The 12500-nt window shown below is 51.7% G+C and overlaps 5 protein-coding genes across 5 annotated transcripts in view; 3 read left to right on the forward strand and 2 right to left on the reverse strand.

Moving 5' to 3' along the window:
* The window catches only part of EMWEY_00001400 (hypothetical protein), a gene marked incomplete at both ends in the record, with an annotated part of 2023 nt that extends 367 nt beyond the window's left edge, over positions 1–1656 (reverse strand). The window contains one exon of the mRNA XM_013482647.1: positions 369–1656. Within this exon, the coding sequence (XP_013338101.1) occupies positions 369–1656 (1288 nt within the window). The remainder of the gene's footprint in view (positions 1–368) is intronic.
* A 1477-nt stretch (positions 1657–3133) lies between these two features.
* On the forward strand, positions 3134–4960 carry EMWEY_00001410 (hypothetical protein, conserved; the record flags this gene model as incomplete). The annotated part of the gene is made up of 2 exons (XM_013482648.1): positions 3134–4054; positions 4415–4960. 2 exons carry the CDS (start codon positions 3134–3136, stop codon positions 4958–4960), a joined length of 1467 nt encoding a protein of 488 aa, XP_013338102.1.
* A 2325-nt stretch (positions 4961–7285) lies between these two features.
* On the forward strand, positions 7286–10115 carry EMWEY_00001420 (hypothetical protein; the record flags this gene model as incomplete). The annotated part of the gene is made up of 6 exons (XM_013482649.1): positions 7286–7988; positions 8587–8636; positions 8749–8836; positions 9098–9576; positions 9875–9911; positions 10102–10115. The coding sequence occupies 6 exons, from the start codon at positions 7286–7288 to the stop codon at positions 10113–10115; spliced, it is 1371 nt and encodes a 456-aa protein (XP_013338103.1).
* A 154-nt stretch (positions 10116–10269) lies between these two features.
* Positions 10270–11392, reverse strand: EMWEY_00001430 (hypothetical protein; the record flags this gene model as incomplete). The annotated part of the gene is made up of 2 exons (XM_013482650.1): positions 10270–10284; positions 10934–11392. 2 exons carry the CDS (start codon positions 11390–11392, stop codon positions 10270–10272), a joined length of 474 nt encoding a protein of 157 aa, XP_013338104.1.
* A 431-nt stretch (positions 11393–11823) lies between these two features.
* EMWEY_00001440 (RNB-like protein domain containing protein, putative) overlaps positions 11824–12500 on the forward strand; it is a gene marked incomplete at both ends in the record, with an annotated part of 3973 nt that continues 3296 nt past the window's right edge. The window contains 3 exons of the mRNA XM_013482651.1: positions 11824–11858; positions 12000–12099; positions 12332–12367. Coding sequence (XP_013338105.1) covers positions 11824–11858; positions 12000–12099; positions 12332–12367 — 171 coding nt within the window. The remainder of the gene's footprint in view (positions 11859–11999; positions 12100–12331; positions 12368–12500) is intronic.

Here is a 12500-nt window from a genome sequence, read left to right on the forward strand (position 1 = left end):
AGCAGCAGCAGCAGCAGCAGCAGCAGCAGCAGCAGCAGGGTACCGGTGAATTGTAGCTGCTGGCTCTTCATTCCTTCCTTGATGACCATCGCGCCCTCAAGGCCAACTTGTCTCCTTACGCTCTCCCATCTCTCCATCAGCAGCAGCAGCAGCACGACCCCTGCAGCAGCAGCAACAGCAACAGCAGCAGCAACAGTAGTAACAGTAGTAGCAGAAGGAGGGGAGGAGGAGGGGGAGGGAGAAGAAGAAGCAGCAGCAGCAGCAGCAGCAAGAGAGAAAGAATAAGAAAGTTTTTATAGAAGGTGGCACAGAACTCTCTGCATGCAGCAGCAGCAGCAACAGCAGCAACAGCAGCAGCAAATGCTTACCTGCACCAGCAAGTATCAGCAGCAAGGGTTTCCTGCTGCTGTTGGGTATGCTGCGCTCTAGTGCTGCTGCTCGCTGCAGCAAATGCAGCAACTCTTGCTGCAGTTGCTGCAGCTGCCACCATGCAGGAGCTCCATGCCCATGTGCTGCTGCTGCTGCTGCAGCAGCAGCAGCTGCTGCTGCTGCTGCTTCTGGATCTGCTGCTGCTGGAGGCCTTATATGATCAACAGAAGGAGAGGAAGGAAAACCTATCCTATGATGTGCTGCTGCTGCAGTTCCTGTTTTTGCTGCTGTTGCTGCTGCTGCTGCCTCTGCTGCTGACTTTGGTGCTGCAGCTTCTGCTGCTGCGTCTATTGCTGCAGCAGGCGCTGCTGCACCTTCTGCTGCAGCTTCTGCTGCGTCTGCTGCTGCTCCCCGTTTTGAAGGCCAGAAGCGGCCGGTCAGTGCCTCCGACCAGCTGCTGCTGCTGCTGCTGCTGCTGCTGCTTCGGGGGTCACCTGCTGCAGCAGCGTCAACGGGAGCGGCAGTCTCATGCTCTGCATGCGCAACATCCTTAGCAGCAACATCTGATTTGCTGCTGCTGCTGCTGCTGCTGCTGCTGCTGTCTTCAGAGTTAACAGTTTGCTGCTCTGGTACGGTGGAACCTTCCTGCTGCACCTGCTGCGGTTCCTGCTGCTGCTGCTGCTGCTGTTGCTGCTCTGTTTGCTGCGGCTCCCCTTTCCTACCTCCCCAGTGAAGAAAAGAGCCCCCACGCTGCTGCCAGCGAGCAGCAGGAAAAGAGCCTGCTGCTGCTGCTGCTGCTGCTGCTCGTGTTGTTGCTGTTGTTGCTGCAGGATATTGCTGCAGCAGCAGCAGCAGCCTGCTGCTAGCCTGCTGCTGATAGCTAGGGGGTGTAGGGTGCAGCAAATACCGATTTGGTAGTATCCGCTGCTGCTGTAGGGGACGCCGCGCAGCAGCAGCCGCAGCAGCAGCAGCAGCAGCAAGAGCAGCAGCAATAGGAGGAGGGGCAACGCCAGAAGATTCCCCCAGCAGCAATCGCCTTCCTTGCAGTGCTGCTGATTTTGATGCCGCTGCTGCTGCTGTTGGTGCTGCTGCTAGTGTTGCTGCTGCTGCTGGTGTTGCTGCTGCTGCTGCCTTTGTTGCCTGTTGTATTGCCCGTCGGGTATGGAAGCAGCGGCATGCTGCTGCTGCTGCTGCTACAGCTGGTCGGAAGGCTTCTGCTTGGCTGCCAGCAGCAACAGCAGCAGCAGCAGCTGCTGCTGCTGTACGAACAGCAGGAGGGCACCGCATAAGAACGGCTTCGACCACTATGCAGCAATAGGAGCAGCACAATCAGCAACAGCAGCAAGAGCAGCAGCAGCAGCAGCAGCGCAGGCTGCTGCTGCTATTATTTATGCTGTTTTGCCAGCTTGAGATAGCTTTCTGCTGCTCTATATTTTGGTGCTGTTGCTGCTGCAGCAGCAGCAGCAGCAGCAAATGAGCTCCTGGCCTGGTACCGTTCTGGAGGCGGAACAGCTGCAGCAGCAGCAGCAGCAGCGGCTGCTGCTGCAGCCGCTGCAGCTGTTGTTATTGCTGCTGCTGCAGTACTATGCTGCAAATGAATAATAAAAAAATTAAAGACAGGAGATTTGTACGATTGCTGCTGCTGCTGCTGCTCCTGCTGCTGCTGGTGTGGGGCCCCGGTGAGGCGCCAGCTGCTGCCGATGCTGCAGTTGCTGCTGCTGCCGCCGCTACTGCTACTGTCGCCACACCAGCTGCTGCAGTAACGAGCAGCAGCAGCAGCAGCAGCAGCAGCAACATAATAAATAATTATTATTCAATAATTGGCAGAATATTTTAGCAGCAAATTTCTCCTTAGAGTTCTTGTCTTCTCCATTAATGTGTCAAGGTGTCTGCAGCAGCAGCAGCAGCAGCAGCAACGGCAGCAGCAACAGGTACAACAGCAGCAGCTGCCAGTAGGAAATAACCTACCAGCTGCTGCTGCTGCTGCTGCAGTAACTGCAGCAGCAGCTGCTGCAGCGCCAAGCAGTAAATTTCCTCCGACCATACTGCAGGCGGGTAAGTCAGCAGCAGTAGCGGCAGCAGCAGCAGCTGTACCGGTGACAGCAGCAACAGCAGCAGCAGCAGCAGCAGCGACAGCAAGACAGTAGCGTCCCTTGTCTTGTATAGAATCCCGGCGGGTCACAAGACTGCTACCGCTGCGCTTGCTGCAACAGCAGCAGCAGCAGCCGCTGCTGCTGCTGCTGTAGTGTTCCAGGTGTCAGCAGTAGCAGCAACTGCAGCAGCAACAAAGGCGAGGGCAGAAGCAGCGACAGCAGCAGCAGCAAGTTTGTGCTGCAGCTTGTGTGTATTTCCTCTGCAGAGTTTTCTTGACGAACAGATGCTGTTGCTGCTGCAGCGGAAGCAGCAGCAGCGGCAACAGCAGCAGAAGCAGCAGCAGCAGCAGCAGCAGCAGATGAGGCATGCACGCTTAGCCCGTTACCCTAGCGCCCCCGTGCCCCCTACTTTCTTATCAGATGCAGAGAAGGACGACTGCAGCAGCTGCAGCAGCTGCAGCACCAGCAACTGCAGCAGCAGGAGGCAGAGTGTAGCAGCAGCAGCTCCTGATGCAGCAGCAAACTGGCGGCAGTGGTGTCTCCATGTGTGGGGTTTGCGTACACGGTTGTGCTGCAGCAGAACATCTGCTGCTGCTGCTGCTGCTGCTGCTACAGCAGCAACTAATGCAGTAAGAACCTCAGCAGCAGCAGAAGCAGCAGCAGCTCCACCCATGGAAGCAGAAGCAGCAGAAGCAACTTATCAATGCAGCAAGCATGACTGCAGCAGCAGCAGACACCCATGCCAGTGCTGCAACACGACAGCAGCACCAGAAGGCAGCAGCAGCAGCAGCAGCAGGAAGCGCAGCAGCAGCTGGAGCAGTAGGAGCAGCGTCTGCAGCTACCGCAGCAGCGAACCCGCCACCAACAGCAACAACTGCAGCAGCAGCAGCAGCAGCACTCTGAGCTACCTGCTGCGACGTATGCTACCAGGTTATCTCCCAGCAGCAGCAGCAGCAGCTGCAACAGGAGAGAGCAGCAGCAGCAGCAGCAGCAAAATGCTGCGTGGTAGCCATCAACGCAGCAGCAGCGAGGGACGCGGTCGTGTTTCCTCTTTAAGGCCTGACAGCAGCAGCAGCAGCAGCAGCAGCAGCAAGTGCAGCAGCAGGAGCAGCAGCAGGAGAAGCAGCAGCTTCGGGTCTGCTAAGGACTTTGACTGCAGCACTTGCTGCTCTGCTGGGCCCGCTGCTGCTGAGCGCATGCAGCAGCAGCAGCAGCAGCAGAAGTTCCGCAAATACTCTGCTGCAGCAGCAGAGGAGAGAGGACAAGCAGATTGCTGCTCAAGAGCAGCAGCAGAAGCAGCAGCAGCAGCAGCAGATGTAGCAGCGGACCTGGAGGAGCAGCTACCAGCAGAAGCAGCAGGAGTAGCAGCAACAGGAGCAGCAGCAAGAGCAGCAGCAGAAGTTGCCTGTACACCTGAAGCAGTGCTGTTGTCTAGGCATGCGAGTGCTGCTGCAGCACCATCATCATCTACTGCAGCAGCAGCAGCAGCAGCAGCAAATGCAGCAGCAGCAAGAAGAAGAGCAGCAGCAGCAGCAGCAGCACGTTCTATTGTATCAGCAGCAGCAGCAATATGTACAAAAGTACCATTAAGTGTATGGTGTGCTGCATGCATATTGCTGCTGTTGCTGTTGCTGCTGCTGCTGCTGCATTCTGCATGCTTTTGGTTATGCATAAGTTTATGTATATGCTGCCTCTGCTGCTGCTTCTCTTTCCTGCTGCAGCAGCACCGTTTGCTGCAGCAGCAAGGACTACGTATGCTGCTGCCGCAGCAGCTGCAGCAGCAGCTAGAGCAGCAGAGACTAATAGACACCCTGAGGTGTCTCCTCACCTCTGGAGGTGTCTCCTTTTATTTATCTAGATTTATTTGTTTATCCTTAATTAATACAACAGAAAAGGAGACAATTTCTTTGCTGCAGGGCATGCATCCTGCTGCTGCTGCGCTGCTGCTGCAGCGCGGTGTCTCTAAGGCGCTGCCAAGGTCTCTAAGGACATTATACTATGGACAGCAGCAGCAGCAGCAACTGCAGCAACTGCAGCAAAGGAGAAAGCAGCAGCAGCAGCTAAGGCGCCTGCAGCAGGAAGGAGGGAAACACCAACAGGGGGAGCAGCAGAAAACACACAGGCAGCAGCAACAGCTGCAGCAGCAGCAGCAGCTCAATTGGGAGGGGAGTGACAAGAAGGAAGCAGCATTGCTGCAGCAGCAGCAGCAGCAGCACGAACTGCAGCAGGAACTGCAGCAGCAGCAGCAGCAGATGGAGGAATGGTTGCTGCCTGTTGAGCCTCATAGGAAGGAGGAAGAAGCAAAGCAGCAGCAGCTGCTGCTGTCTGCTGCTGATCCTCCATGGGTGCGGCTGCAGCAGCCGCTGCCTCCTCCTGCTGCAGCAGCAGCAGCTGCTGCTGCTGCTGTTGCTGCTTTCTATGGCAGCAAAGAAGAAGTAACAGAAGACGAAAGACATGCTGCTGCTGTTGTACTCAGCATTGGCAAACGTGTTGGTTAGTTGTTGTTGTTGCTGCTGCTGCTGCTGCTGTTGCTGCTGCTGCTGCTGCAGATGGGGGGTTGAGGCTGTGTGCATTTTCTCTGTTAGGATAGAAGATGTGCTGCTGCTTTTGTTGCTGCTGCTGCTGCTGCTGCTGCTCGTGCTACCATTGTTAATCCTGTTGCTGCTGTTGCTGCTGCTGCTGCTGCTGCAGGAGCACGTAAGCTGCTGTATCCTGCTGCTCTTCCCCTGCTGCTGCGCATGCTGCTGACGCGGCTGCTGTTTGGTGATACAATGGAGAGATGCATGCAAACTATTAAGAAGAAAATAGAAGTTGCTGCTGCTGCTGCTTTTGCTGCAGCTCTGCTGCTCTGCTTCTCACGAAGAGTATGTATACATCCTGCTGCTGCTGGTGCTGCTGCTGCTGCTGGTGTTCTTGCTGCTGCTGGTGCTGCTGTTCTTGCTGCTCTCTCTGTGCCTATACTATGCAGCTAGTCTCATCTCGTTGCTGCTACATACTTGCTGCTGCTCCTGCTGCTCCTGCTGCTGCTCCTGCTGCTGCTACTACTGGTAATGCGCTTGTCACTATTGCGGTTCCTGCTGCTGCTGCTGCTGCTGCTGCTCGCAGAATGGCCGTGTTGCTCGTCCTTTGCATGCAGTACCTTTGCTGCTGCTGATTATTTGGGTGTACGTACACCTGTTGCAGCCACAAGCAATAGGTACGAAGCAGCTGCTGCAGTTGCTGCTTGCTGCAAAGAGGCGGCGGCAGCAGCAACTGCAGCAGCAGCAGCAGCAAGCCCTCACTAACTCCGAATGCAGCAACCCGAGCAGTAGCAGCAGCAGCAGCAGCAGCAGCAGCAGCAGGAAGTCAGATCTCAAGCAGCTGCACCTGATGCTTTCTCTAAGAAATCGCACACACACTGCAGCAGCAGCAGCAGCACCTGCTGCTGCTGCTGCTGCTGCTGCACCTGGTGCTGCAGCAGCATCTGCTGCTGCTGAGGAATCCCGTGTAGATCCCCATCTGCGTGCATGCGCTAAGCTGCTGCGGCTGTTTTTGCTGCGGCATTTGCTGCCTTTTGCTGCTATAGAACTGTCAGCTGAATGAGACGTAGGACTCCTGCTGCTGCTGCTGCTGCAGCAGCAGCAGCAGCAGCACCTGGAGCAGCAGCAACACCTGCTGCAACAGCTGTTGCTGCTGTTGCTGCTGCTCCCTTGGCTGTGGGGTATCCTACAGCAGCTTCCCTGCTGCTGTACTGCCGTAGGCGCGCCAGCAGCAGCGAGAGCAGCAGCAGCAGCAGCAGCAGCAGCAGCAGCAATTGCTGTGGCATTCTTATCGTTTGTCTGCCGTTTATTCTGCCGCTTTAACTGCAGCGTTAAGTTTTTACGCCAGGATTATCGAGGGTTTAGGGTTTAGGGTTTAGTGTTTAGGGTTTAGGGTTTGCTGAGTACAGAGACGTGAGGCTTGCAGCAGCAAAATGCAAAAATTAGATCATAAGACTAATTTATTTGCTGCAGTTGCTGCTGCTGCTGTTGTTGCTGCTGCAGTTGCTGCTGCAGCTCTATTTATTCCCTGCCCGCAGGTGTTAAGGGTTTAGGGTTTAGGGTTTACGGTGTTAATAACGGAAGAACTCGAAGTTGAACTCTTTTAAGGGGTATATAAACCCTAAACCCTAAACCCTAAACCCTAGGACGTAAACCCTCAGCCATAATACGTAGCAGCAGACACGACAACAGCCTTAAACCGTAAACCGTAAACCCTAAACACTAAACCCTAAACCCTCGAGTTTACATGCTAAACCCTAAACCCTAACTCATTAATCTTAAACCCTTGGCGATAAAATTGTAAACTTAACAATAAAGGATAAACCCTAATACGTAAACCCTAAACCCTAATGGCACACTGGCAGCCATGCAGTAACACACCGCAACCTCAAACCCTAAACCCTAAACCCTAAACCCTAAACCCTAAACCCCAAGCCTATGACACGAAATATCTCTTCATTAAGAGTAAATATGCAATTAGCAACTCATTTAAACCCTAAACCCTAGGCCCTAAACCCTAAACCCTCGTAGCTCTTTTGCTGTTACTGAGCCCCCCAACTACCTGAGCAGCAGCAGGCAGCAAACGCGCGCCCCACGACTCTCTAAACCCTAAACCCTAATCCCTAAACCCTAAACCCTAATTGTTGGAGTCAAACCCTACCAATTGCTGCATGAGACGCTATCTACCTCATACCCCTGCAGCAGCTGCGCTGCTGCTGTCGGCAGTCTACACCCATGCAAACCCTAAACCCTAAACCCTAAACCCTAAACCCTAAACCCTCAACAACTTTGGGTATCTACAAGATGGCAGCTAATGAACGGGGGGAAACCCCCACACCCCCTTTCAACAGTTCCCCCTCCTCGGAGCCGCAGCAAGAGGACCTACAGCAGCAGCAGCAGCAGCCGCAGCAGCAGCAGCAGCAGCAGCAGCCTAGGCACCACCGGCAGCCCAGGCAGACGCAGCACTACCACCGAACATATCGCCATCGGGGGCCTTGGACAGAGGAGCAGCAGCAGCAGGACTACCAGCAGCAGCAGACATGGCAGCAGCAGCAGCAGCAGCAGCAGCAGCAGCATGACCAGCAGCAACAGCAGCGTACACCACGCCAGCGGCGGCGCTGGGGAGATGAGCAGCAGCAGCAGCACAGGCAGTACCAATGGCAGCAGCAGCAGCAATATCAGCAGCAGCAGCAATGGCAACAGCAGCAGCAGCACGGGCAGCAGCAGCAGCAGAGATATAACTACTCGCGGCAGCATCAGCAAGACAGAGAGAGGAGGCATCAGCAGCATTGGCAGCACCAGCAGCAGCAGCAGCGGCAGCACCAGCAGCGTCGTCAGCAGCAGCAATACATGGAGCAGCAGCAGCAGCAGCAGCTACAGCTTCAGCAGCAGCAACTTCAGCTGCAGCAGGAGCAGCTACGGCAGCAGCAGGAGCAGCTGCAGCAGCAGCTGCAGCAGCAGCAGCAAGCCGTCCCCGATAGTCTAAGAGATATTGTTCTTAATAGAAGTATACCCGGCTGTTTGTGGGTAAATCGGCTAAACCCTAAACCCTAAACCCTCAAACCCTAAACCCTCAAACCCTAAACCCTCAAACCCTAAACCCTCAAACCCTTAAACCCTAAACCCTAGACAGCAAACCCTAAACACTAAACAGTAAAACCTAATCCCTATACACCTGTTTGTCCCAAACCCTCGAACTTAATCCCTAAACCCTTAAAGTCTACTAGTAAACCCTCCTAAACCCTAAACCCTAAACCCTAAACCCTAATTTAGGGTTTATGTGTATAGGGTCGATTGAATGTGAATTGGAAATTTCCTGATGACGCATTTGTTGCAACCAAAGACGGACTACCAGATATTATTATCAAGGGTACGCTGCTGCTGCTGCTGCTGTTGCTGCTGCTGCTGCTGCTGCTGCTGCTGCTGTTTGTGCTGCTGTTTATGCTGCTGCTGCTGCTGTAACGTGCGCAGTGTAATGTACTTGTCTGTCGTGAATCGCCGTCTGCTGCTGCTGCTGCTGCAGTGGCGGCTGCGGTAGCTGCTGCAGCTGCTGCTGTTGTTGCTGCAGTTGCTGCCGCTGTGTTTCCTTGCTGCTGCTGCTGCAGGTAGACAAAACAGAGGTCGTGCTGTACATGAGGACTTCGTCCAAGTGGAGGTAAGAATGTTGCTGCTGCTGTTGCTGCTGCTGCAGCTGCTGGTAAGCTGCCTTCTGCTGTTGCTGCACATGCTTTTTGCTGCTGCTGCTGCTGCTGCTGCTGCTGCTGCAGCTGCTGCCTCCTGAGGAGTGGGTGCCTCTAAGTAACGCCGAGGAAGAAGTCGTCGTTTCTCCTGATGGGGAAGAAATAACTAGGCCAGGTACAACTTGCTGCTGCTGCTGCTGCTGCTGTTGCTGCTGCTGCTGCTGCTGCTGCTGCTGTTCTTGTGCCTGTTGTTGCAGCTATTGCTGAACCGACTTCTGCTGCTATTTTGCTGCTGCTGCTGGGGTGCTTGCTGCTGCTGCTGTAACCCTGCTGCTGTAACCCATTTGAGTTGCTACTTGTGCTGGTACTACTGCTGCTGCTAATGCTGTTGCTGCTGCTGCTGTTGCTGCTGCTGCTGCTGCTGCTGCTGCTGCAGCAGAGGTAGGTCTGCGTCGAGCAGGACGAGTAGTGTCTGTAGCATTAGAGTTTTTGACGGAGAGAAGGAAAGCTGAATTGCTGCTGGCATTAAGACAAGGAGCAGAGTCTGCGCAGCAGCAGAAGAAGCAGCAGCAGCAGCAGCAGCAGAAACAGCAGCAGCAGCAACAACAGCAGCAGCAGCGGGAAGAGGAGGAGCACGAACAAGAGAATGACGAGAATTATAAGAGAGATATGCAGCAAGAGGAAGAGCAGCAGGAACAGCAGCAGCAGCAGCAGCAGCAGCAGCAGCAGGAGCAGCAGGACAAAGATCCGCAGCAAGAGCTGCTAACGGAAGAAGAACAGCAACAGCAACAGCAGCAGCAGCAGCAAGACAAGCAGCAGCAAGGCAAGCAGCAGCAGCAGCAGCAGCAAATGGTGGAGGAACAAGAGGAGAGAGCAGCAAAGATCTTAGATAATCTTCGTGCTAATAGACAATTTGTATGCAAACTAAGAAAAAACCCAGGAGTAAGTTTGCTGCTGCTGCTGCTGCTGCTGCTGTTGCTGCTGTTGCTGCTGCTGCTGCAGTTGGTATTTATTGTCTCCTTTTATTATTCCTTTTTTTATTTATTGTCTCCTTTTCCTCTTTCTTTTTCTTTTCTCTTCCCTTAATTTAATTAATATAATTATTTTAGCTAATTAATTATAATTATTTATTTATTTATTTATTTATTTATTTATTTATTTATTTATTTATTTATTTATTTTCTTTTCTTTTTTTGTTTGTTTGTTTGTGTAGCCATCTGTGGATAACTTCGTTAGGGCGGAGCCAATAGGTAAGTTTTGTCTCCTTTTTTCTTTTTTTTCTTCTTTTTTTTCTTTTTTCTTCTTTTTTTCTTTTTTTTTTCTTTTATCTTTTATTCCTTTTTCTTTCTTCCCCGCCATTTTACAGTTTTGAGGGTTTAGGGTTTCGGATTTTTCGATTTTAGGGTTTAGGGTTTAGGGTTTAGGGTTTAGGGTTTTTAGGGTTTAGGGTTTAGGGTTTAGGGTTTATATATATATACATGTATATGTATACAGATAGAAGAAAACCATGGGTATTATTATCAGGGACAGAAGTATCTAAATGGATAGACACTGCAGATATAGATAGTTGTTGCAAACTTTTTCTTGTTAATGTTACTTCTTGGCAACCTAAACATCCTCTACCTAGAGGTAAACCCTAAACCCTAAACCCTAAACCCTAAACCCTAATTTTTTTTATACAACACCACAGATCAATAGATTGTTGTTGTAAACTTCTTCTTCATAATGTTACTTTTTACCAACATAAACATCCTCTACCTAGACGTATATTAACCTTAAACCCTAAACCCTAAACCCTAATAAAAACCCTAAACCCTAAACCCTAAAAACACGAAAACATCTAAAGACTAAATCTGCCTCAATCCTGCAAACCCTTTCTTCATTGTCGCTCTGCTGCTGCTGCCGTTGCTGCTGCTGCTGCTGTTGCCGCTGCTGCTGCTGCTAACAGGAGACATACTGGGTTTAATTGGTACAAGCGGCGAGCTGAGCACCGAGCTAATGGTGAGTCTAAACCCTAAACCCTAAACCCTAGAAGAAGAAAGTGGATACTCCCGTAGGATTCGTGACTCAAGACGAAGTATTGAGGGTTTAGGATTTTTTTAGGATTTTGGGGTTTAGGGTTTAGGGTTTAGGGTTTAGGGTTTAGGGTTTGTGCTGCAGTGTGTATTAATTGCTGGGGATCTTGTTAGCCATGCACAGCCACAAACAGCAGAAGCAGAAGCAGAAGCTGCAGCTGTTGTTGCTGCTACACAGAGCAACCTAGGTAATATACTATTCCTCCTGCTGCTGCTGCAGTTGTTGCTGTTGCTGCTGTTGCTGCTGCACGTGCTGCTGCTGCTGCTGCTGCTGCGGCATGGGGAGATGCTGCTTTGTGTTGTTGCTGCTGTTTGCTGCAGATGAGGAAATCCAAAAGAGGGTCGACTTGAGAGGTATACAACATGTGCTGCTGCTGCTGCTTCTGCTGCTGCTGGTGCTGCTGCTGCTGCTGCTTTTCTTGGTACAGCAGCGGCTGCTGCACTTTTTGTAGCATAGCTAGTATTGTCATCGTGCTGCTGCTGCTGCTGCTGCTGTTCGTCCACCTCCTTTGCTGCTGGTTCTGCTGCTGCTGCTGCTGCTGTTCGTCCACCTCCTCTGCTGCTGGTGCTGCTGCTGCTGCAGGTCTTCGTCGTGTGTATACAATAGATCCTGCATCTGCTCGTGACTTAGATGATGCGGTGCACATACACCCCATTACACACAGCAGCAGCAGCTGCAGCAGCAGCAACAGCAGCAGCAGCAAGAAGGAGGAACTAAAAGAATATGAATTAGGTATTCATATTGCTGATGTTTCTTCTTTTATTGCTAATAATTCTATCATGGATAAAGAAGCAAAAAAAAGAACAGCAACACTGTACGCTACTGCTGCTGCTGCTGCTGCTGTTGCTGCTGCTGCTGCTGATAGTAATGCTGCGGTCGCTGCTGATATTGCTGCTGATATTATTCTTGTGTTGTTTTGCTGTTTTGCTGCTGCTGTTGCTGCTGTTGCTGCTGTTGCTGCTGCTGTTTTTTATTTATCCCCTCTATCTGTCTATTTTGTATTGAAGATAAAACCCTAAACCCTAAACCCTAAACCCTAAACCCTTTTTTGTGGTTTGCAGGTATTTGCCGCACATGTGTTACCCTATGCTGCCTCGAGCTCTGGCAGATAACGTCTGCAGGTATGCAAACCCTAAACCCTAAACCCTAGACCTACCGTTAGACGCGCATATATCCCAAGCCACAAGACCCTCTCCTCACTGTTTAGGGTTTAGGGTTTAGGGTTTAGGGTTTAGGGTTTAGGGTTTAGGGTTTATGTGCAGTTTACACCCTGGAGGACCTAAGCTAACATTCACAGTAATTGCTCGCGTCTTTGAGGACGGAAGTATCAATAAAAAATTTAGACCTCTTTTCTTTAAATCTGTAAACCCTAAACCCTAAACCCTAAACCCTAAACCCTAATTTCTAAACCCTAAACCCTAATTAGTAAACCCTAAACACTAAACAGGAAATCGAAACCCTAAACCCTAGGAAGCTAACTGGTAGTTGTGCCTAGACACAGAAGAAGAGGAGGGTCTCCTTGGGGTTTACGAGGGTTTAGGGTTTAGGGTTTACGATTTAGGGTTTAGGGTTTAATGAGGGCTTTTCTTTGCAGGTGATTGAATCAACCTGCCGCTTTTCTTACGAGGAGGTACAATGGCTGCTGCTGTTGCTGCTGCTGTTGTTGCTGCTGCTGCTGCTGTTGCTGCTGCAGCACCAGCTGCTGCGTAGTTTGCGTTGAGTGCGATGTTAGAATGGACGCTGTAAATTCTGCATTTTGCTGC

Source organism: Eimeria maxima, genomic scaffold (assembly GCF_000499605.1).
Source record: "Eimeria maxima Weybridge genomic scaffold, Emw_scaff7, whole genome shotgun sequence".
Classification (NCBI taxonomy): Eukaryota; Apicomplexa; class Conoidasida; order Eucoccidiorida; family Eimeriidae; genus Eimeria; species Eimeria maxima.